Genomic DNA, 22,063 nt, shown 5'->3' with positions numbered 1-22,063 from the left:
AAAAGCAGATTACGTAGATTTCTTTGGCCACCTCTTTTAAAATTGCTTAGGAAATCCTTCTTTCATTAATTGAGCCACTGGTTCACATGTGTAAGGGTGCAAGCAAGTGGAATTTTTTTTGTAGTGTTACTCATCATTGGATAAGGGCATACTGTGTACAAAGGATGGAAAAATAGCAGGTGTTCCAGTATCCTGGGGACATGGCAGTGTTATTATTAGGAAAGCTGTGGTGGTCTTGGGAAGTATTTCCAGCAGTGGACATTCCAGAGCCAAGCTGCCCTGGAAATGCTGCCTGGGACCGAGCACCAGTCCTCAGCACAGGGCTGGACACACTCTAGGTCCCCAATTGCTTCCAGCTGATTTCTCAGTCTGTAGCGTCTCTGTGTTCTGAGCAGAACATGGTTGCCAGCTCCCTCCTGCTTGTCTTTCAAGCACTTTCAAAAAATCCTCTTTTTAAAATTTTCTCTCTTCTCAGGAAGTTTCTAAAAACCTCACCAAGGAAAATGAGCTAATCAAAGAGGACATGGAAGAAATTCGAACAGAGATGAACAAACAAAGCAAAGAGAACTGCTCGGATAATGTCCTCGACAGCATGCCAGACATCCGCGCTGCGCTGCAGAGGGACGCAGCAGCAGCCTACACCCACCCTGAGGTACAGCCCCAGCCTCCAGGGGACCCTGACCACAGAAAGTGTGCCACCTGCACCTCACATGTGCATGGAGTTTTCAGGCTTTGGTCCTTCCACGGGCATGGTCTCATTTCATCTACACAACAGTTTTATAGGTCTGATGGGGCAGGGGTTGACCCCATTGTACCTTAACACTGAAGCCCAGAGAGGGTCAGCGAGTAAATGTTGAAGCCAGGACTCAAATCTGGGTTTCCTGAGTCCCAGTCCCCATTCTTTATTATAGTCCATGCTGCCTTTTCAAGCATCCCTTGTATTTATAAGTTAGGTAGCTTGTCTGGGTCCATCCTGTTTCACTCCTGCTGTCCTGGCATAATTATGAATAGCTCCTTCTTTCACTCTCAAAACTGTCCCGGTTTGGAAACAGTAAGCGATATGGTCCTTCCTATGTAAGAGGTACTTTGTGATAACACCATGTACTTTCATCACTACACCATGTGGTCTTCACCATCACTCTGGAAGACAGCCTGGGGTAGAGATCAATATCCTCACTTTGCAGATGGAGAAACAGATCCAGGGATGCTCACGGTCTCCCTTACTCAGCCAGGAAGTGGTGGCTGGGGGCGTCTTGAAACTTTATCTCTTCCCACTCACTTGTATCCTGAGCACAAAGTCACCTGTGCATGAAATGAAACACTGTCTAATGTGATTTGAAGTGATGCCAAAGGACCTGTTTGCTTAAAAATACCTCCCCATTTGATACCTGTTTCTTTTGGCTCTGGTTACTAGGTTATGTTTATGTGCTAATGGTTACATGTGTTATTATTTAATGTGTTGGGTTATCTCCTAAGTTGATGCCTGAAAGGCAGGCATTAATTTGGGAGCTAACCCCCAAAAGTGGAAGAGGAAACAGGTAAATTTTGGTAGCAGGACTTGAAGATTGTGAATATTTTTGCAAGGCAGGTCTGGATAAAGTATTGTAAGAGGGGTCCCTGGCAACTACAGAATAGCAGCTGTTAAGGGGGGCCTTGCTTACTCTTACTGGGCCGGTTGTCGGTGGTGGATGGCGGAGTGTGGATTCCAGGTGAACCACTGAGGGACCCCCAGCCTGGGGCAGGAAGGCAGGGTGTGGGCAGAGCAGGGCCTGGGAGAGGGACAGTCAGGGCCCCTGAGCTGTTCCTGTTTGTGCTGTGATGTGAAAAAGGGCTGGGAAGCATTGCTGCGAAGGCCTCTGTTGCCTGGGTCATTGAGAACTTGGATAAGAGAGGAAGTAAGACTAGGTATGTGGGCTTGGCACTCTTAGGTAGAGAAACTCACCAAACTGGTGCCAGGTAGGTGGCAGCTGTGGGTTTCAGGAACCCCAGGCACGTGTGTTCTGAAGGCAGGATAGCAGGCAGATTAGAACTCTGGAGGCAAGAAGCCCTGAAGGGAGTATGGTGCCTACACCCTGCCCAACTTGTAACTCAAAATAAAACCAATTCCAAACCGGAAAATAAGTACAAGGAAAGCCAATAATTCTCTGGCTTAGCCCATGATGACTGCTTTGATGGTTATTTAGAAATATCATATTGCTTCAAAAATTATTTTTATTCTCATTTTTGGGTGTCCCCAACATGCCAGCTACTAAGCCTGTGTTTAGTCTGCTTGGTGGGACATCCCTGAGCAGGTCTGAGCTCATAAACCAAAGAGCCAGAGGACATTTGGGCTGGAAGGGAAGTTGGAGGCACCCGCGCATCACACCTGGGGTGCCGCGGCAACTATCGCAGCCCAAACGGCATCCCCTGCCGGCCCAGCTGCCCAGCGGAATCAGACACTCCCTGCCCTCTCTGGCTTCCAATTTCCCAGTCGGCTGAGCTTGAGAATTCCATCTGTTGTCTCGATGACACATTATGTGGTATGTTCAGGAACCCAGCTCAGATTTCCTGAGGGCAAACAGCAAACCAAATCAAACACACCAAACGCTTTTTCTCCTTGCTCAGCAAAGCTCTTCTCCCTCCTGAAATCCCCTTGCACACACTGCTGAAGTTAGCACAATCCACCCCAGCCAGAGTGGTGGGGGCAGATCTAGGGCCAGGGCAGGACTGGAAAGGGGGAAGTGGGAAAGGGGGCAAGGCTAGGATCTTCCTCTCCCTTTTCATCCGTCTGTCTCTGTAGTGAACCCCGTGTTGAAAAGGGGGTGTGTGCGGTGTCTGGGTTTGGTTGTGACTTTCAGGGTTCTAAGAGCTGGAACTGCGTGCAAGAGAGGGGAGAGTGCACTGCAGGAACAAAGCTAGCACACAGCACCAGGAAGCAAGGGGGGCACAAGGCGCCCAAGAGTGATGAAGGAAGACGTCCTTATAGAACATGGCTAGAGAGGCAGGAAGGGAGGTCTTCAACAAGGGTGATGGAAGATGATGTCGGCGTTCATCAGGTGGTCAGTGGCACTTTGTTGGAGGTTTCTCTTCAAGAAGGTCCTTGCCTGGAGGACTGGCAAGGGGCTCTGGGGGCTGGGTGGGAGTGGAGAGGGCAGGGTAGAATTGGGAACATCAGGACACTGGGAGTTGAAGTCATACAACAGTTTAACAGAGAGGAAATCAAAGCTTGGTTGGTGTTGGGGGGAGCAGGGTGGGGGGATCTCTGACGCCTAGTGCAGCCTGTCGCCAGTGAATCCAAGGAAATTATATGTTCTCTGGCAGAGGCTGTCCATGGTCTTGCTCCATCTCCTTGGCTGGGAGAAGGAAAACTGTACTTCCCGCTCGTCCCTGAGAGCCTGGAATTAAAGACAGTTCCTGGGGTTTGCCACGAAGAAATGACAACTTGCTTTTGCAATGCAGAGGGAAACCAGGGTCCAGCAATTAGATGGCCCGCAGGGTCTGAGTCAAGGGCTGGGGCCTCTTGTCAGCCTCTGGGGCAGCTCTTTCCTATGGGAAATGAGGGATCCCCATGTCTGCTGGGTGCGAGCCAGACCATGGCCCCGAGGACTTGGGGATGTTGATGAGTTTTTGGATCGCAAATGAGTTAGTCCCGTGATCACAGCTGAGGACAATGCAGCTTTCATATAAGGTAGAGCACAGGCTTTGAATGTAGGCAGCCCTGAGCCTATTTAATGGCCATATGACTTAATAAGTGCCCCCTCTCAGCCACTTAATTGATTGGCTGTCACCAAAATTGCTAATTGTCTCTGAGCCTCTCTTTCCTCATCTGTAAAATGTGGACAACAATATTTACCTTGTCCCATTGTTTTAAGGCTTAAAAATAATATAAAGGGACACATCGGACCATAATAGGTACCTGGTAAAATGCCATCACCGCCAGCCAGGTATTCCCTGCACCGCTAGTTGAGGTCACGTCGCCGGCAAGAAATGGGAAGTGAGGCGGGGCAGGCAGCAGGACAGGGGGCTGCCCAGGGCACAAATCTACTGTTTCTTCTGGGCGGCTCTCTGGCCTCAGCCAGGGGATGCTGGCAAAAAAAGTGTCCCCTGTCATCCAGGAGCCAGTCACTGCTGTGCGCTGGAGAGTGAGGAACACACATGTAGGAACTGCCATGTCTGTTGTGCTATCTGGATAAACTCTCTTGTCATGGGAAAACCAGTACAGGCTTGGGGTGTGGTTGGGAATGAGGACTCCGACTTTTCTCCAGGCCAGATTTTAAAGTTCACAACAAGAGCCTGATTTGCTGCTTCCCGTGCAAAGTGAGAAAGTTGGCCATGATAGTTGGATCCCTGCCAGCGAATGTTCAGTGAGCCCGAAGGTCCTGCTCTGCCCCTCAGGGCACTGAGCCTCTAGGGACAGAGGTTTTGTTTCCAAGTGAGCTCTGCTCTCTGGGCGGATTTCACCAAAGATTTAAAGGGGCCCTCCTACCTCCTCCTGGTAAGAATGGAGCTCTCATGGCTTAGGTGACTATGGGTAGCAGCCCCTTCGTTATTCAGCCATTGGAGTCCCCATGAGAGCAGGGCTGAGCCACACCCCATTAGGTCCCTGCATGCTTCACTAAGGGGCCACTGCCCCTCAGGGGCTGGACCCCTGTCAGGTAGCTCTGATTTTGAGCACAGCCACCTCCCAGGCCCTGCACCCAAGGTTCTTTGCTTTCAAACATGGCTTATTGTGACCCTGGGTGAGGGACATGACTAGATGAACCATGGCAGGACCAAGAGACCCTGTCACACTGTGTACACAAGAGGTCAATCCCTGGGTGGCAGCTTGGAGGACAGGGTGGTCCTTCTGTGTGACCAGAACTATCACAGAGGCCTTTTTGTGGTTCCATCAAGATGTCCAGTTCATGGGCTACCTACTTTAAGGCCTCATTTAACTGGACAAAAATCCTAGTGCCAGTCACAAATGTAGGCAGTTCCTTGGGATATTGTATGATTCAAAGGTTCAATTTAAGAAATATTAAGGAGCTTCCACCCAGGAGAATCAAAGATGAGCAAGAGGTGGTCTCTACTCTTCCAGTTGCTCACAATCTACAGAGACAACATTCTTAAATAATACCTGTGGAAGGCAGGCTGGGAGAGGTGCTATCATAGAAGTACAGACTTGTAAGCACTAGGAGTTATGTTCAGCTTTGAGTAAGAGACTCGAATATAGTGCTTAACAATAGAGGGGTTTGTTGTTCTTTCATTCAGAAGATCTCTGAAGGCATTTGGTCCAGGGCTGGTATAGTTAGCTATAAGGTGTCATTACTGATGTCAATCCTCAAAATCCCCTCATGGTCACAAGATGGCTGCTCAGCTTCAGCCATCCTGTCCACATTTTCTTGGCCATAGAAATGAGGAAGAGTACAAAAAATTCCTTCCAGCTGAGTCAGCCCCCTTTTCTAAGGAACTTTTCCAAAAGCTCTTCCCACCTACTTCTACTTATATCTCACTGGTCAGAACTTAGTCCCATGACCACTCCCACAAAATCACTTTCTCATTAAGTCAGGAACAAGGAGACAGGGGATTTGGGTAGTCACTTAGAAGTCTCTGCCACAAAGGGCAAAGTGAAGATTGGGAAGGAAATGAGATAGTCTGGGGATATTTCCTTGGGGTCCAGAAATTTTTAGCCAGGCCTTGAGAAATAAGTAGATTTCATTAAGTAGCTTTGTGGAGGAAAGAGAATGGCCTTCTAGACAGAAAACAGTCTGAACAAAGTCCTAGCATCTCAGGAGAGCCTAGAGGCTCGGAAGTTAAAGTACCTGGAATACTGAGGGCATAGGGGCGGAGGGTGGAGCAAGAGAGAGTGCTGACTGAGCTGGGTCAAGTCAGTTTGAGTTCCCAATGTCAGGCCAAGGACTTTGGACTTAATTCTGGCTGCATTAGGGAGGGTTTGGGGCAATTCATTCTAGTAGCAGATGTCAAAGCAATCATGCTTCATCCTGAGGTGTGCATCGTGGTCCTCAGCCTTCCTATCCCAGCCACATGGGCCTCACTAGAAACAGCCAATACCAGGTGTGAGTCTCCCAGCATCCCCAGGCCAGAGCTGGGAGGACAACCGCACCCTCTGAGAACTTTAGCATGGAGTTTAGAGACATTCTGGAGCCAGATGGTCTGGGTTCAAATCCTGCCTCTACCATTTACCTGCTGTGGGACCTTGGGCAATTTACATAACCTCTCTGTGTCTCGGCTGCCTAATCTGTAAATGGGAATGATTAAAAATGGCTCCTACTTCACGGGGCTGATGAGAAGATTAAATTAGTTACCGTACGCAAGGCACGTAGAACTGTGCCTGGCTCTTAGAAACTGCTTTAGGACTAACCGCTGTTCTTAGTATGGCCCTGGTTCCAGCACTGCCTCCACCTGACCACGGCCTCTCTGACCAGCGGCCTGACCTTCCCTTGTGTTCCCTCTGAGGAGCAGTATGAGGAGCGGTTTCTGCAGGAAGAGACTGTGTCCCAGCAAATCAACTCCATCGAACTCCTGCAGACACGGCCGCTGGCTCCACCTGAGGTGGTGAAGCCACAGCGGCCCCTGCAGAGGCAGGTCCACCTGAGGGGCCGGCCGGCCTCCAAGCCCACTGTCATTCGGGGCATCACCTACTACAAAGCCAAGGACCCTGAGGAGGAGAACGACATCGAAGAGCAAAGTGAGTTGGGGTCAGCAGGGCCGCCCCTCAGAGGCAGAACAGGGAGGGAGTCACCCTTTGGACCCTGTGGGGGTTCACTTCCCATGAGCCAAACCCCCCTCCTGCGGTCTGGTTACTCCTGTGGCCCCGCAGAGCCAGTTGAGTCATCTGAGAATTTCCTGCAGTTACAAATTACCCAGAGTACTTGCTGCCTTTCCTCACAACTTGCTGAGTGGCCTGAGGCAAGTTGCTTGCCTTCTCTGGGCTGGCAGACGATCACATGGCAGAGCATGGCTGAGCCAGAAGGGACTTCAGTGCCCTCCAGTCCAGTCCTCCCCATTTGCCGATGAGGACACTGAGGCGTGGAGGGGAATGACTCCCTCAGAGACACACAGTTGGCTTCTCTCGCCTGCCCATTCCTTCTCCAGGAGCCCTGGGCTTCCTGACTGAGACTCAGCACCTCCCCTTTGATCTCTATCCCTCTTACCTTTGCACAGAAAATAGATGCTCCCTTTCCTCTCATCTTTATCTTCTTTCCCTAATACTCCTTCTTCCTGTTTCCCTCCCAGACACCTGCCCATACCTTTTCTCCCTTGTTTCCCTGCCCAGCACGCCAGGAACCCCCCTCCCCCCAACTCTCCGCGCTCAACCAGAGCCAGTGCCAGCTCCTCCCATCAGGTCCAGCTCAGCACCCGCCTGACTCATCTCCCTGCTCTGTCTCTGCCTCCTTACATTATGTTCGCCCAGTCACCGCCATAATCATTTTGCCCATTTTAAACTGTTTGTTGTCTTTTTAAATTATTGATTTGTGGGGTTTTTATTCTGGAACAACTTTTTCTGTCAGGCATATTTATTGCAAATATTTTCTCCGTGCCCATGGCTTGCAGTTTCAGTTCCTTAATGGTGTTTTGACAAGCAGATAAAATCCAATTTATCAGTTATTTCTTTTGTGGTTAGACCTCTTTGTGTCTTCTCTAAGAAATCTCTGCCCCCTCTCCCCCCACCCCCTGCCACTCCGGATATTCCTTCTCTGCTCGAAACCCTGCCAACTCCCCTATTTCACTTAGAATAAAAACTGAAGTCCAAACACAGCGGCCAAGCCTCACATGACCTAGCTCCTGTGCTCTCTCTGGCCTCACCTCTTGTTACTCTCTCCTCACACCCTCTGTTTTGTCCACACTGTCCACCTCACTGCTCCTCAGCCTCAGCAGACATGTTCTGGCCCCAGGACCTTTGAGCTGCTGCTATCCCCCCCCCCGGAAAACTATTCCCCCTGACAGCTGCTTGGCTGACCCCCCTCACTCCTTCAAGCCTCTGTTCATCTCTCCATCCCACCAAGTCCCATCCTGACCACTTTATCCATTACTGCAAGTTTCCCTTCCCTTCTTGCTCTCTGGACCCTCCTCACCCTACTAGATTTCTCCTATAGCACCTTCAAGTGTACAATCTGTTTATTACTCAGTGTCTCTGCACTAGACAGAAGCTCCCTGAGGGCAGAATCTTTGTTTTGCTCACTGTCGTTGTACATGCTCCATAGATAGCTGCTGAATGAATGGATGGAGGACTAGCTGCCTCCCAGGTTTCGTAGCCTTTGGCTGTGCATCCTCCTGGTGGCCCCTGGGTCCCATGTGGAGGATAGTGGCAGTCTATTCAGAGAGATCCTCCAAGAAATGCTTCCATCTGTGCTCCTTTTTGCCTTTTTCTAAACCCCAGCCGGGCTCCATCTCTAAATCAAGGCATCACGTTGAGGAAGGAAACCCTCATTAATCTGCCCCATCCAAATGCTCCTGGTTCCTCTCCCTAAGTCACAAATGCACCTTTGTTTGTTTCCCAGAAGACGAGTTTTTCAGTGGTGAACACGGAGTGGATTTGCTGATTGAAGATCAGCTTCTGAGACACAACGACCTGCTGACCAGTGCCACCCAGAGGCCAGTAGCCACCCGTCAGCGTGCAGCTGTGACAACTGATGCTGGCACTCAGACCACAGCCCAGCCTTCCGGACGGCCAGAGGCCTCAACCGCAGCTCCCGGCCTCCCTGACCCTACCCTCTCTGCCTCAGTTGAACAATTCTCAACACCATTACAAACCACCTCAGTGTTGCCAGATCCCACACGGGAGGCAGTCCTTCAACCTTTCACTCAGGTACCAGCCACCACCGTGGCCCACACAGCCACCCAGCAACCTCCCGCCTCAGCTCCTCCATCAGTGGCTCCTGGGGATGCATTTGTGGAAGCTCCGCACACGGCCCCAGTCCCTCCCCCCACAGTCAGGACAGACTCACCAGGGAAAGATGCTACTGCTGGACAGGGCACAGCCCACGCCAGCCCTACCCTGAGCCCCGAGGAAGAAGATGACATCCGGAATGTCATAGGTGAGTTCATTCTACCTGGCTTGGATCCTCTGCTCGGGTGAAAGGCTGAGCCTAGAAATACAAACATTTGCCAAGTGTTGGTATACTAGGCTTTGTGATGGATACTGGGTATTTGGTTATTTGGTGATGACTAAGTTAAGTTTTCTGCAGTACGTTTACCAGGCTGTGAAATAACAAGGGATTTTTATTGGGGCGGGTGTTGGGGAAGAATCCCAGAATAACAGAAGAATGGGAACAAGGGAACAACCAGTGCAGTGGGCCCCAGGGAACAATCTCAGAACCCTGGCCTTAGAGAGCATGGAAACATTACAGCATCATGTGATAAATGCTGTAACAGAGGAGTAGAGAAACAGAGAAATGGAAGAGGGAGCAGAAGCTTGACCTGGCTGCTAGGAAGGCTGGGGAAGCTTTTCTAAGGAGGTAGCCTTTGGGCTGGGTTTTGAAGGCTGAACGGGAGTTTTCTAAGCAGAGAAGAGAAGCCTTCTGACTATTGGGCTTAAAGGAGCAGGGTATGTTCCAGAAGCACAGAGAATGCAGCCCTGTTCTGTGCCTGGGGGCTCCATAGCCACAAGATGACTCTGAGGACAGTGAGACATTAGAGTGTGGGGGAAAGACAACCAGAAAGAAATGGGAGCTGGCTACAGGCATCTCTTCCAAAGAAACTAAAGGGAATATTCATTAAGTCACCACCGATGGTAATTGAAAATTAACACTATTGAAAATAGTTTCATCAAAATACTTGTTGAAAAGTGTACTGGATTTGACAGAAGACACGGTCTCCCTCATACCTGTCTTCCTCTTCTTCCCACTTTCCACTCCCCTGGCAACCTCGTTTGCGATCCCTCCTCGGAATAAGGTGCCAGCTACTGCCAGAGACGGGCAGTGGAGGGACCACCTGCCAGGAGCCAAACCCCTGGTTATAGCCTGATCTCTGACCTGGGCCAAATCCCCACCCTTCCGGAGACCTCGGAAATTAAAAATTTGCTAAGGACTGTTTCCTCCATTATATTCTATGGTTTTGTGTTGTAAGTGGCTTCTAGCCACTTCTCTTCTATACAAATCATGGAGTAGGCCACAGGTACATGCACACCGCTTGTACACCCTCAGTGATGAGACTCGTCTTCCCTTGGAGACTACCTAGCCAGCAGTGGCGTTCTCCACTGTCTCCACAGCCCACCTCCAGCCTGGCTCCCAGCACCCGAAGCCTCTCCCCACCAGCCTCCCCTGGGTGTCGCCACCAGTGGGCTTTTCAGGCTTAACTCCTGACAAGCACCTTTCCTGGGTTCTTAGGACTCCACCCCTGTCCATCAGCCTGACTGAGATGCTGATGCCCAGAGAGGAGAAACCTGTGTCCCAGCAGACACTTGCCTGGCAGTAGGAGCTGGAGACGGGGATACATTTACTCTTGTTTTTCAGTATTCTGTTCAACCAGAATGATGTCGTCACAGAGGATGTAAGCTTCTACTTAAAGCCTGGCCTGTAGGATTTTTCAGAAGAGCTGGAGTTCTTGCCTCTTGTGTCTACTGCAGAAAAAAACATGGGGACGGGGACACAACTGTCACGTTTCTTCAAATACCAAGGGATGAAAAGAGAGGGTGGCACAGAGAAGGCAGCTATTCAGGCAATGTGGAGTCTTGGCAAGTTTTTTCAAGAATCACTTTTAATCATTTACCACTGTCAAGTGCTTCTCTCAGGCTGCTGTTAGTGTGGATAGTATTTCTTTTCTGAAACCTCTGCAGACTTCCCGATGGTCTGAGCCTAGCCAAGCAAGACCATGATGCCCTACATGTAGTCATCAGTTAAATAAGAATCATTTGTATGAAACCAACCCAGGCCGCTGATTTGCTGCCTATGAAAGGTTGTTTGCTGTTTAATGAGCCTGGCCATTTTGACTTTGAGCTATTTGAGTGGTTTTAAATGGGGCTGCTTTTAAAAGGAACATCCTATCCCTTGTTTCCAAACTTGGTTTTGTGATGCCCTAAAATGTCCATCATTTTCCTCTGGGGAATTGTAAAATGCTCAGAAAAACTCCAAAAACGAGCAAATTAGAATTAACTTTTGGACAAAGCACGCTAGCTCTAAGACAGGAGGAAAGACGCTGTCAGTGGGGGTTGCCAGGGCTCACAAAGGGAAGGGCGGGGAAGGGGCCGGTCACCACGCTCAGCGGCTTGGAGAGGTCTGCTCAGGCTACCTCAGAGGAAGGGAATGCTTGTGCCACGTGGCCACGGCTCTGCGGAGTTCCAGATGCTAAGGACTGCACCTCCTGCTGAGTGTTGTAGAAGAGGTTGGTTGGAGCCAGGGGCAGGGAGGAGCAGTCATGAGGACAGTCACAGGGACAGCAATACCCGAAGGCCTGCCTCGTGGTTGAACCTAGGAAGCTTGATCAGCTGAAGCCTGTCTCCCCAAAAAGCAGACGACCTTAGCAGTGCCCAAGGCGTGGCCGGCCACTCCGCTGCATGTCAGCGGGCCTGGTCTGAGGTGGCCTGAGGAAGGTGGTGCTGACGGAGGCAGGGGCCAGGCTGGCCTGACCCCCGATGGCACCCAGACTCAGGGCCAAGAATCGTCATAGTCGGCCGCCCTGAGTCATTTGTCAGGCAGCTTCCCCGGCCCCCAGCTCCTCAGGCACACTCTGCTCTCAGTCCTTGCCCACCTCACCAGCCCCCTGGAACCACTGGGAACTCCAGTCAGAGCACCAGGGCCACTGGCCCTAGAGACAAGAATATAAAATGGAGACGCTCCTTGTAAACAGAGAAGGAAGAAAGTCTACGCCTCTCTACAGGGTTAAAGGGTCATTCAGCCCTATGCCATGCTGGCTGTGAGGGTGCGCGAGCTGTGGTCACTCCCACAGAGAGGTCACCGTGGGGGGGTGCAGGTGACTGAAGTGGCCAGGCCTGCCAGCGGCCAGGTGCATGGCCCTGTGGTCAGTTCTGAGTGTGGAGCTCCATCTCCAAGGGCGGGCACCAGGGCAGAGCTGACAGCCTGAGCCGGGGTTGGGTGGGGGGACTGAAGAAGGCCCCCTCGTCCTGGCACAAACTGGGAGTCCTAAGGAACAGGGGCCAGATGATGAAGGGAGTGAGAAGTCGGGACTTAATTCTAAGAGAGATAGAGAGGGAAGACTGACCAGGAAGGAAGGAGGCACTGCAGTGAGAAGGACCACAGCTGACAGAAGGACCAGAAGTGAACCAGTTTGGTCAGGGCCGACTGCGTAGTTTGTGGAGCCCAGTGCAAAATGAAAATGTAGGCCCCTCGTTCAAAAAGCAGGAGAAAAGTGCCACTTAAGGTAGTGAGTATAAAGCTGTTTCCTTTCTTCTGCGGTCTTCCGCTTTCATTTGGTGTTTTTTCTTTGCTATTTCATGCCACCGTAAGCAAAGAAACATTAAAAATGTAAATAATCGGCAGGAATTTTGTCTTTCATGTTGATACTGTGCACTGCCAGTTGTAATTGCAAATGTAGGGTCACTTAACTCATATGTGGATTCCACCAAAGTGACACGATTCGTATTTCATAGTTCCTACATTCGTATGTATTTTGTTCTCAGTAGAACAGAGGAAACACTGCACAAAACTAACTCGTCTGTTGCTGTGTCACTTCGTGGTATGTGCACATTTTACAAGCACCCCTGGGGCTTGCTAAGTAAGGAAGGCTAAAAAGAAAAGGAACTGTGAGTTGCGCGGTCTTTCCCTCTTCAGCACCATTTTCAGCGTGAGTTGTTGGCGAAGACAAGGAAGTAACACAAGTAAGAAAGAAATGATAGGGTTGCTTGGTTATTCTTGTTTCTTAGAACACCACCGCCTTCTTTCCGTGTTCGTAGCAAGTTCTGGTTCGAACAGCATGTGTGGCCTCTGGGGCTGTCAGGCGTCATTTACTCAATTGTAGAGACAACACACTTGCCTTGTCTTCACTTTGAGTCTCTTACAAAACAAAAATTGAAGATAAAATTATTAAGAATTTCAAGATGGTGACAGCAGAGCATTAAACCAAGGGTGGGCTCTTCTGAATGAGGGCCCTGTGTGATTGCACAGGTCACGTGCCCGCGAAGCCAGCCCTGGGCAGGGCACCCATGGGGAATACAAGCAGTTAGGGATGGAAGGAGATCTCAAAGCTGGCAACCTGAGGGCCAAAGTCATCCTCAAATTTCTTGACAGCCTTAAATTCAAATGTCTTCGGATCAGCTGCTCTTCCCAGCCACCAGTCTCTGTTGCTGCTTCTTATCTCACACTCAGCCTGCTTCACTCCTCTCAGTCCCCGCTTGGCCCCTGAAGGCATTTGAGTCTGAGAACTCTGCAGGAGGGGAGGTGGCAAGAAGTAATGGCAAATGCAGAAGGGGCTGAGGTGCTAGGGTAGAACTTAGGGCTTCATGTGGTGGTTGGTGATGGTGACTTAAGGATTTAAGCAGAAAAGTGGCTCAGGACTACTGGTGGGGTGATAGGTCAGAAGGAGGCAGAGATGAGCTAGAGGGACCACTGGTGTAATTGGAATGATCCAGGCAAGAGGCCATGAGGTTTCAACCAAGCCACTGAGGTGGAGGGGAAGGGCAGAGAGGTGCAGATGTGGGAAATGGTGACCAACGGGCGTGTGAGTGGAGGAGGGGGCCATCAGGGAGGCCCAGGTTTCCTGGCTTGGGTAATGATGTGCTGTGTCTTTCTCCAGGACAGGAAGTACAGGAGGAATGGACTGTGAACTGAAATAAGTGAATTCCATTTTTAATCCATTAAATCTGAGGAACTGGGAGGAACCAGAGAATTGTCTAGTAGGCAGCTGGCTGTCCGGTGCTCAGAAATAAACTCTGGCTGAGAGTCTCAGCGAGAGCTGAGTTTGCCCAGGGGACGCAGGAAGGACATGAGGAGATGAGACTAAAAGTGGGGCTGTAAGGGGTACCATTTGAAAGGTGGGCAGAAAAGAGGGCCAGCCAAAGACAGTATGACCAGGGAGGTGGGTGGAGACTGGGAGAGGGGTGTGAAAGCCCCCTGAGCAAGGAGGTAGGTGGGTAGGTGGGGTCTGGGGGTGGTACCCAGGTTCAGAGAAGAGACAGGCTTGACAAGAACGAAAGGAGCAGAGAACCCCCCCTGGCGGGCAGTGTGTAAGCATCTAAGGCAGCAGTCAGGTGAGGGGCTGTGGGGTGTGTGAGCTCCCCGCCCCGTGCAGGGGAGCCTGCCCCATGACCTGAGAGCCCCAGAGGGTGGGGGAGCCACCTGTGTGCTGATTTATTTTTGTTAGGTGGCAAGATTTGAGCAGGTTTACATGCTGAGAGGAAGAGCCCCTACTTTTCAGACCCTGGGGACCTTTGACACAGGGCTGGCTATCTCCCAGGACTGTAAATGATTAAATGAGTTAATATGTAGAGACAGCCCAGGGATTGTCCCCCAAGACCACGCTCGGGGGAAAACTTCTCAGATGAATTGCAGACAGCACTGACTTCTGTCTGCATCGCCTTTGAACTGTCTCCCTCCTTTCTCTCATTACCCCTGAAAAGGAGTTTGCTGACAGTTTGCTGCCAAGGGTGGGAGCATCTGAACTGCCTCAGAGTCTCAGACGGTGGTGATGCGTCTGGGCCTCATGGTTTGCTGAACTTCTCCCTTGAACCTATCTTCACATGCTCTTAAACTGCACGTATCAGTCCCACCGTACCTGCCTGTGCTTGACCGCCACCCTCCACACCCCCCTGCCCCGTGCCACCAGCGTTTGCTCTGTCTGAGGGCACGTGGAGATACGTCCTGAGGTCCTGGGTATCAGGGCTTTGAGGCTGCAAGCTGGGACTCCCCTCTTCCTCCAAAAACAAAGACTCCAGAAGCTGACTCTATCTCTATTAGTCACCTGTGCCTCCTGTAACAAATTACAATAAACTTAAGGCTTACACAACAGAAATCTATTCCCTAACAGCTCTGGAGGCAAGAAGGCTGAAATGAGGCTTACAGGGTGAAAACCAAGGTGTCAGAGGACTGTTTCCTTCTGGAGGCTCCAACGGATAGTCCATCTCTTGCCTTTTCTAGCTTCAGGTGGCTGCCAACATGCCTTGGCTTGTGGTATCATCACTCTGATCTTTGCTTCCATCATCACATTGCCTTCTCTTCTGTGGTCAAATCTCCCTCTGCCTCCCTGTTATGAGGACACTTGTCATTGTGATGAGGACTCACCTGAATAATCCAGGATAGTCTCCCATCTCAAGATCTTTGATGTAAGCACATCTATAAAGGCTCCTTTGCCATATAAAGTCATATTCATAGATTCCAGGGATTAGGACCTGGATATCTTTGGGAGCAATTACTCAGCCTACCACGTCATCATCAGAGTGGATTCTCCAAGCACTCTTGTGAAGGAGATAGGGCATGTATTATACTTGTTATACTGTGGAAGAAATTAAAACTCAGACATTTTAGAGACAATACAGACTTCAGAGTCAGTAGCAGGGCCAAGACCAATGCCAGGCTTCTGGCTGCAAACCCGGGGCACATACTGTAGCCCCACATTAAGGCCCTGTCATTGCATAGCCTCAGTGTTGAGACAGGACCCTGTAAGGATCTGGGGGCTGCCTGGGGCAACCCAGTACATGGAAACACAGATAAGTCCTGCTTCCAGGAGCTCATCCGCAGTTCCCATGTCTGGGCAGAGAGGTGGCATTGCCATGGTGGCCCCCTGAAAGAAACCCTTCACCTCACACAGCCAATTTGTAGGGTCCTGGTCATGGGCTGGGGGCTGCCTCCCACAAAGGGAGTCAGTGTCCTTGCTGGGCTTTTCTGGGGGAAAGGGGCACATAAAAATGCCCCCCCAAGGATGGCACACTAGGGCTCACCTCAGTGCAAAGGAAGCACAGCTTGTCCACTGGCAGCAAGGGCCCCACTCAGGGCCAGGGAATGGGACATTTTCCATCAGACCTCTGTAGCCCGGGCTCAGCCGGAGCCTTCTATTTTATTGTCTTGAGCAGACGAGCTCAGTTGTGGGGAATGAGGCTTTGGCTGGTAGGCTCTGTTGTTTGTCTTACAGAGACTGACTCCCCCCCACCTCTCCATCAGACCAGAACCTAATAAACCCCACACAGAGATGCCTGAATCCTGCCAATTGCACCCAACTGTGGGGCCTGCCTGGGAAACAGTGTTCATCCTACTTTCAGCCGCCTGGCTTCCCCTGGCCCAGGGCCAAGGGCACAGTGCCTGCCCTGTCCTGCCAGCTCAGACCACTAATGGGGAAGCAGAACAGATGAAACAGGTTGGAACAGTTTGGAGATGGGGTGGCCTGGAGTTTAGAGAACCTTGAATCTGAACTATCGGCCCTCGTTCTCTGGGTCCCCTGTGAATGTCAGGGACCCAGGACACACAGTGCTCTTGCCCATCTGGGTGCCAGTTTTGATGGCAGGTGGGGGGTGTTCTGCTGCTCTCAGCTGCCGGGAGGAGTAGGGGGAAGTTGTGAGGGCTGGATTCATCTGCTCCTCCCACTGCCCCCTCCACTGCCCTCTTCCCATCTCCTCCATAACCGGCTACTGTGGGGACAGAAAGAGCATGTGCTTTCAGTAGTCACATGAGATTTTAGTATCATTCATAGCCATGTTCAATGTTAATACTGCCTATTAAGCACTCAGGCAGGCTTTTGACTTGGTTTAAAATCCAGCATGGTTCTAGTGTCCTTGAGGGCCTCTCCTGTCCACTCAGAAGGACATTGGTGAGTTCCTGTCCCATTAAAGCAGACTTGCCCTTTGAAGGAGGATCCTACAGCCAGAGTAAGCTCCTTATGAGGGAACTTGGTCCCCAACCCCTCCAGTTCCCCAGAAGGGGGCCCTGGCATCCACAATAGTGATAGGGACATAGGCTTGAGGACAGCTCTCTGGAACCTGGCAGGTGGCCCTCAGGGACATGACATCCACTACACAGTCAGGGCTGGTGGCCTGGGCCAAGACCCTCTGGGCAGCTCAGTGGCTGGTGGGGCTCCCTGTTCCTGGTCACACCCCCGGAGTCCTCTCCTCTGGTCACATTTCTCATGCTACTGTGTATATATCCAAGTTTCAGAACATCTGCTCAGGGCCTGTGACCTGCCAGACACTGTGTATTCTGAGGACTGAGGACACAAAGAGGAAAGCCAGACTCTGCTCCCTCGGGTGGGGGTGGGCATGGAGGCAGGAGAGAGATGCAGAAGCATCACTGAGTGAAGATGGTAGGTCCTGTAATAGAGGTACATTCACAGTACTGTGGGAGCAGGATGGGATCCAGTAGAATGGAATGGGTTTTCAAAGGAGGATGTGGTGTCTGAAAAGGACATTGGAACTTAGATCCTTGAGGGATGATTTGTAGGATTGAGAAGTAAGAGGACAACAGGAGCAAAGCACGATGGCATGAAGGTAGCCCAGGATGATGACAGTTGATGGCTTTGTAGGAGTAAAATATAGGATGGATGAGAGGACTAGCAGAGGATGATGCTGAGCAAATGCCTGGTGTCAGGTTGGTTATACAGGGCTGCGGAAGCCCACCGAGGATTTTGGATTCTAGTTCGGGGAGCCAGCAAGGGTTTTAGGGGCAGGGCATCCTTCCATCATCTCAACCCTTCCGTCTACCTCTTCTTCATCAGGAAGGTGCAAGGACACCCTGTCCACAATCACCGGGCCGATTACGCAGAACACATATGGGCGGAATGAAGGGGCCTGGATGAAGGACCCCCTGGCCAAGGATGAGCGGATTTACGTAACCAATTATTACTATGGCAACACCCTGGTGGAGTTCCGGAACCTGGAGAACTTCAAACAAGGTACGTGATATGGGTTCGATTCAGGGGGTTCTTCCTTCCTCACTGTCCTCCGGTTTAATCATGGCCAGATCGCGTAGGGTGAAGACAGTGGACAAGAAGGACAACAGCTTCTTCCACTTTCCTTTACATTCTCTGCTCTCTCATCTCTCAGCCCTGCCCCTCCTTCCCAGCCCCTGGGACAGGAGACAGCCTGGAGTCTGGTCCAGGAGACAGTAGTCTTTCCCATGGTCCTTGAGTTTACAGACCATGCTCACGTGTGTTAGCGCTCTGGATCCTTGAAACAGCTCTTTGAGGGGAGTGGGAATTACTTCTAAATGACAGATGAGGATGCTGAGGCTCAGAAAGGTTAACTGATTAGCTATACAGAACTAGAAAGTGGCAGAGCCAGGCCACAAACCCAGGTCTCCAGACCCTCAAGGGGTTTGCACATCCCATCACGCTGGGCTGCCCCCTCCCTGCCTGGCAGGTTGTCTCTGACCATTGCCCTGAAGCCTCCTGCCCTCTCACCGCCCGCAGGCCGCTGGAGCAATTCCTACAAGCTCCCCTACAGCTGGATTGGCACGGGCCATGTGGTGTACAATGGCGCCTTCTACTACAACCGGGCCTTCACCCGCAACATCATCAAGTACGACCTGAAGCAGCGCTACGTGGCTGCCTGGGCCATGCTCCACGACGTGGCCTACGAGGAGTCCACGCCCTGGCGGTGGCAGGGCCACTCGGATGTGGACTTTGCGGTGGATGAGAATGGCCTGTGGCTCATCTACCCAGCCCTGGACGACGAGGGCTTCAGTCAGGAGGTCATCGTCCTTAGCAAGCTCAATGCCGTGGACCTGAGCACACAGAAGGAGACCACATGGCGCACGGGGCTCCGGCGGAACTTCTACGGCAACTGCTTCGTCATCTGCGGGGTGCTGTATGCTGTGGACAGCTACAACCAGCGCAACGCCAACATCTCCTACGCCTTTGACACCCACACTAACACGCAGATCGTCCCCAGGCTGCTGTTTGAGAATGAGTATTCCTACACCACCCAGATAGACTACAACCCCAAGGACCGCCTGCTCTATGCCTGGGACAATGGCCACCAGGTCACCTACCATGTCATCTTTGCCTACTGACACCCCTGTCCCCACAAGCAGAAGTGCAGAGGGGCTACTGGCACCTTGTGTGTGTTTTTGTGTGTGTGTGTATGTGTAGATGGGTATGTGTTGTTTAAAAATATATATATTATTTTGTATAATATTGCAAGTGCTAAATGACAATTTGGGTCTATTTTTTTTTTTTATCTGGATTGTAGATCAATCCACACGTGTATGTGCTGGTCTCATCCTCCATGGTTTATATTTTTGTGCAAATGAACTTCTCCTTTTGACCAGTAACCACCTTCCTTCAAACCCTCAACCCCCTCCAGCTCCCGGATCTCTATCTGAGAAGGTTTCTTCATCAGGGTTTTGCAGGTCCAACGGCACCAGGAGCAGGAGTCAAGGAGGCAAGAAAGAAGTGCTAAGGGGCGGGAAAAAAATGTTTATGTATTGGAGAAGTTTTTTTTTTTTTTTTTTAAATCAGAAAAATGCTCTTTTTTAAATAAAGAAGAAATTTAAAATCACCCCTCTCCCGCAAAATGCGTTTTTGTTTAGCACTGATGTCTGGTGGGGTTGGATCCCTCCGCCAGAAGGAGACGTGGCCTGTGTTCCATAGAATCGTCCTCACGCTGAGCTGCTCCCAGGGACAGCATCTCCCCTCCTGATTAGGGGGTTCCTTGGAGGGTATTCGGAATGAGCTGACCCCTGTGCTTGCTTTAATTTTGTGGCATTGATCCCTTCCTGTCTCTTCCACCGTCACACCAGCTTCCTTGCTCTGTTTGGCTCTTTTCTGGTCATTACCCAAGATGTAGGAGCCTGTTCATTCCTCAGTTGTCCTCCACGTGGCTGGTGGTCGGCACTGCTGAAAACAGGAAGCTGAGTGAGTGTGACCTTGACTGTGTACTTCTTAAGAAGCTTTCAATCAATCAGTCAATCAATCAATCTCTCTCCTCCCTACAATCCTCTCCTCTGCCTCGTCCTGAACACTCACTTTCAGCCAGCCCTCCTTTCCTGCTTCCCCTCAGGAGAAAGGCCTGGTTCCACGACAAGGCCCCTGAGGGAAATGTTCGCAGGATGAGAAGACCCGCCACCCCTCCCCGGGCACAGCGGAGCCCTGTCCAGTGCCTGCTGCCCACAAGTGTGCCCTTTCCTCCACATGACACAAAACAGGAGACAGAAAAGTGGAAAAAGCTAGAACAGGTGTCTCCTAAGGTTCTGGGTAGAGAGAGGAACCCAAGGATGATGTGGGAACTGAGCACATCACGTCACTACACTGTCCACACCCCACCTCACCCCACCCCCGCTTAGGGAGCCGCTGCCGCCTGGTGAGGCCCGCACAGACCTCAGACGCCTCCCCCTCCACACTCCCCAGTCGGTCCCTGTGCCGCTTACACCTCTCTGGGCGGTGGGTGGCTTCCACCCCTCACTCCGATAGCAGCTTTCTCTGCTTAGACGATTTCAAATAACAAATGTCCTAATGACTTCTTTCTGTCTTGGGGCTGTTTGGGTCCAGGTCTCCTGAGCAAATGGAAGTGCCTGTCAGGCTTGGTGCAGCAGCATGGTTAGAGGCAGGGAGATGGTGTGTCCAGGGTTCAAAAGGTCTTTGGTGGATGGTGGTGGTAGGGCTGCCTCCCTAGACCCTGGCCCTTCTGTCAGGCCTCAGCTGGAAACAGCAGAGTCAGCCTGAGCTTTAGGTAGGCTGCTCTGAGGGAGTGGGGTAAGCCACCAGGGGAGTTGCCAGTGGGGAATTCACATCTTACAGAAATGTTTATCCATCCATCGATCCACCCACCCACCCACCAATCCATCTATGTAAAGTGATATATTTACAGTTGCCAGACTCCTGGACCAGGACTTGTCCCACTCCTCACACGTCCTGGGACCTCACTGCTGGGCTGTGCAGAGACCAGTGCTGGATGTGCGCCCCTCTTCCACCTGTGCCTGGCCCCCAGCTTAGGCTCTTTGCTGCTGTCCATATGATGCCAGGGCCTCCCAGTCTGCCCACTCCTCAGGTCTCTCCGTGAACCTTCTAAAAGCTGGGCTGCCCTGCAGTGTCCAGGAAAACCTCAGACTTCAAGGTCCCAGGAACAAGTAATCAGGGTCAGTAGGAAGGGGTCAGGGTTCGGACAGGGCCCAAGGTGTCATGCAAAATAATTCATTCTGGGAGGCGTGGCTCATAAGGTGAGGGTGTAGGGTCCCAGGACATGGGTTGTGTCTCCTGAAAAGACAGAACCTGGCATGAGGAGCCTCAAGGCTGAAGTAGCACAGCAGGGGACCAGGCAGCCGTATTGCCTAAGCCAAAGGAAGCGACTTTCCTAACTGTCCATGGCCTGGATCTGTGGGTCCCAGGGCAGAGATGGTCAGCAGGTAAGGAAGGCAACTCCTCACCCCCTCGGTGACCCTGGGATCAGGGTCCTGCCTGAAAACTCACATGGCCACTTCCTTAAGGGTCAGTTTTTCTGCTGCAGCTCCTCTGAGCCTCCTCCCAGCCCCCTCTGTGGGGCACTTCCACTTCCTGAGCCCCCAGTGAGGCGGCTGTCAGGGAGCTCCCCCTGCTGGGAAAGCCACAGGGCCATGAGGAACAGCCCCTGGGATGCCAGCTGCAGCGTGTCTGGGTGATCTAATTGCCCTGCAGCCCAACGCCCACTGAGGAGAGGTGAGGACCTGCTCGCCGGGGGCCTCCCACATGCTGGAAGGAGGAAGCAGAAGGAGAGACCGTAGGCCTGCAGCTGAGAGACGCCATCTCCCAGGGCACATTCAGGACTTCTCTAAGCAGCTTCCCTCACCATGGGATTCAACTTTGGAAACAAGAATTAGAAAACAGGTTTCTCAGAAAGCTGAAGAGGCGGAGCAACAGCCAGGTAGGAACCAACCCTCCCCGGCCTTTCCCGCACCTGTAAAATGAAGGGGGATTTTCCAGCCTTTAGACTGGCTGACTGAGTCTTATCCGAGCGGATAACCCCTCACCTAACCTAGGGCATCTAAATAGCTTGATACCAGTAGGAAAATAGATTTCCTCTTATTTTCCTGTTAAAGTATGGCCGATAGTATAATTTTCAAAAGTGGAGAGAGAAAAGGACTAACAATTTATCTTTCATTCTTTTTACATTCATTTATTCATATGTACGTGTATTTATTCAACACATATTCATGGAGTCCCCAGTGGGGGTCCTGAGTGACCAAGACGAAGTCCCTGACCTCAGGGAGCACATATTCTAGTCTGGAAGAGAGAA

The 22,063-nt window shown here is 51.4% G+C and overlaps 1 protein-coding gene across 4 annotated transcripts in view; it reads left to right on the top strand.

Annotated features, from left to right (window-relative positions):
• Positions 1-19,354, top strand: part of OLFML2B (olfactomedin like 2B) — a 36,453-nt gene extending 17,099 nt beyond the window's left edge. Inside the window, exons 4-8 of one of the 4 annotated variants that reach the window (XM_045515833.2) lie at positions 476-652; positions 6,436-6,667; positions 8,484-9,017; positions 17,572-17,748; positions 18,265-19,354. In XM_045515833.2, coding sequence (XP_045371789.1) covers positions 476-652; positions 6,436-6,667; positions 8,484-9,017; positions 17,572-17,748; positions 18,265-18,866 — 1,722 coding nt within the window. In that variant the 3' untranslated portion in view covers positions 18,867-19,354. Of the gene's footprint in view, positions 1-475; positions 653-6,435; positions 6,668-8,480; positions 9,018-17,571; positions 17,749-18,264 lie in introns of all 4 variants that reach the window. The other 3 variants (XM_010953761.3, XM_010953760.3, XM_010953762.3) reach the window with 3 other exon arrangements.
• The last annotated feature ends 2,709 nt before the right edge of the window (positions 19,355-22,063 follow it).

The sequence above is a fragment of the Camelus bactrianus genome, chromosome 21, assembly GCF_048773025.1.
Source record: "Camelus bactrianus isolate YW-2024 breed Bactrian camel chromosome 21, ASM4877302v1, whole genome shotgun sequence".
Taxonomy (NCBI): Eukaryota; Metazoa; Chordata; class Mammalia; order Artiodactyla; family Camelidae; genus Camelus; species Camelus bactrianus.
Note: the sequence above shows the minus strand (reverse complement) of the source record. Positions and strands in the feature narration are given on the sequence as shown.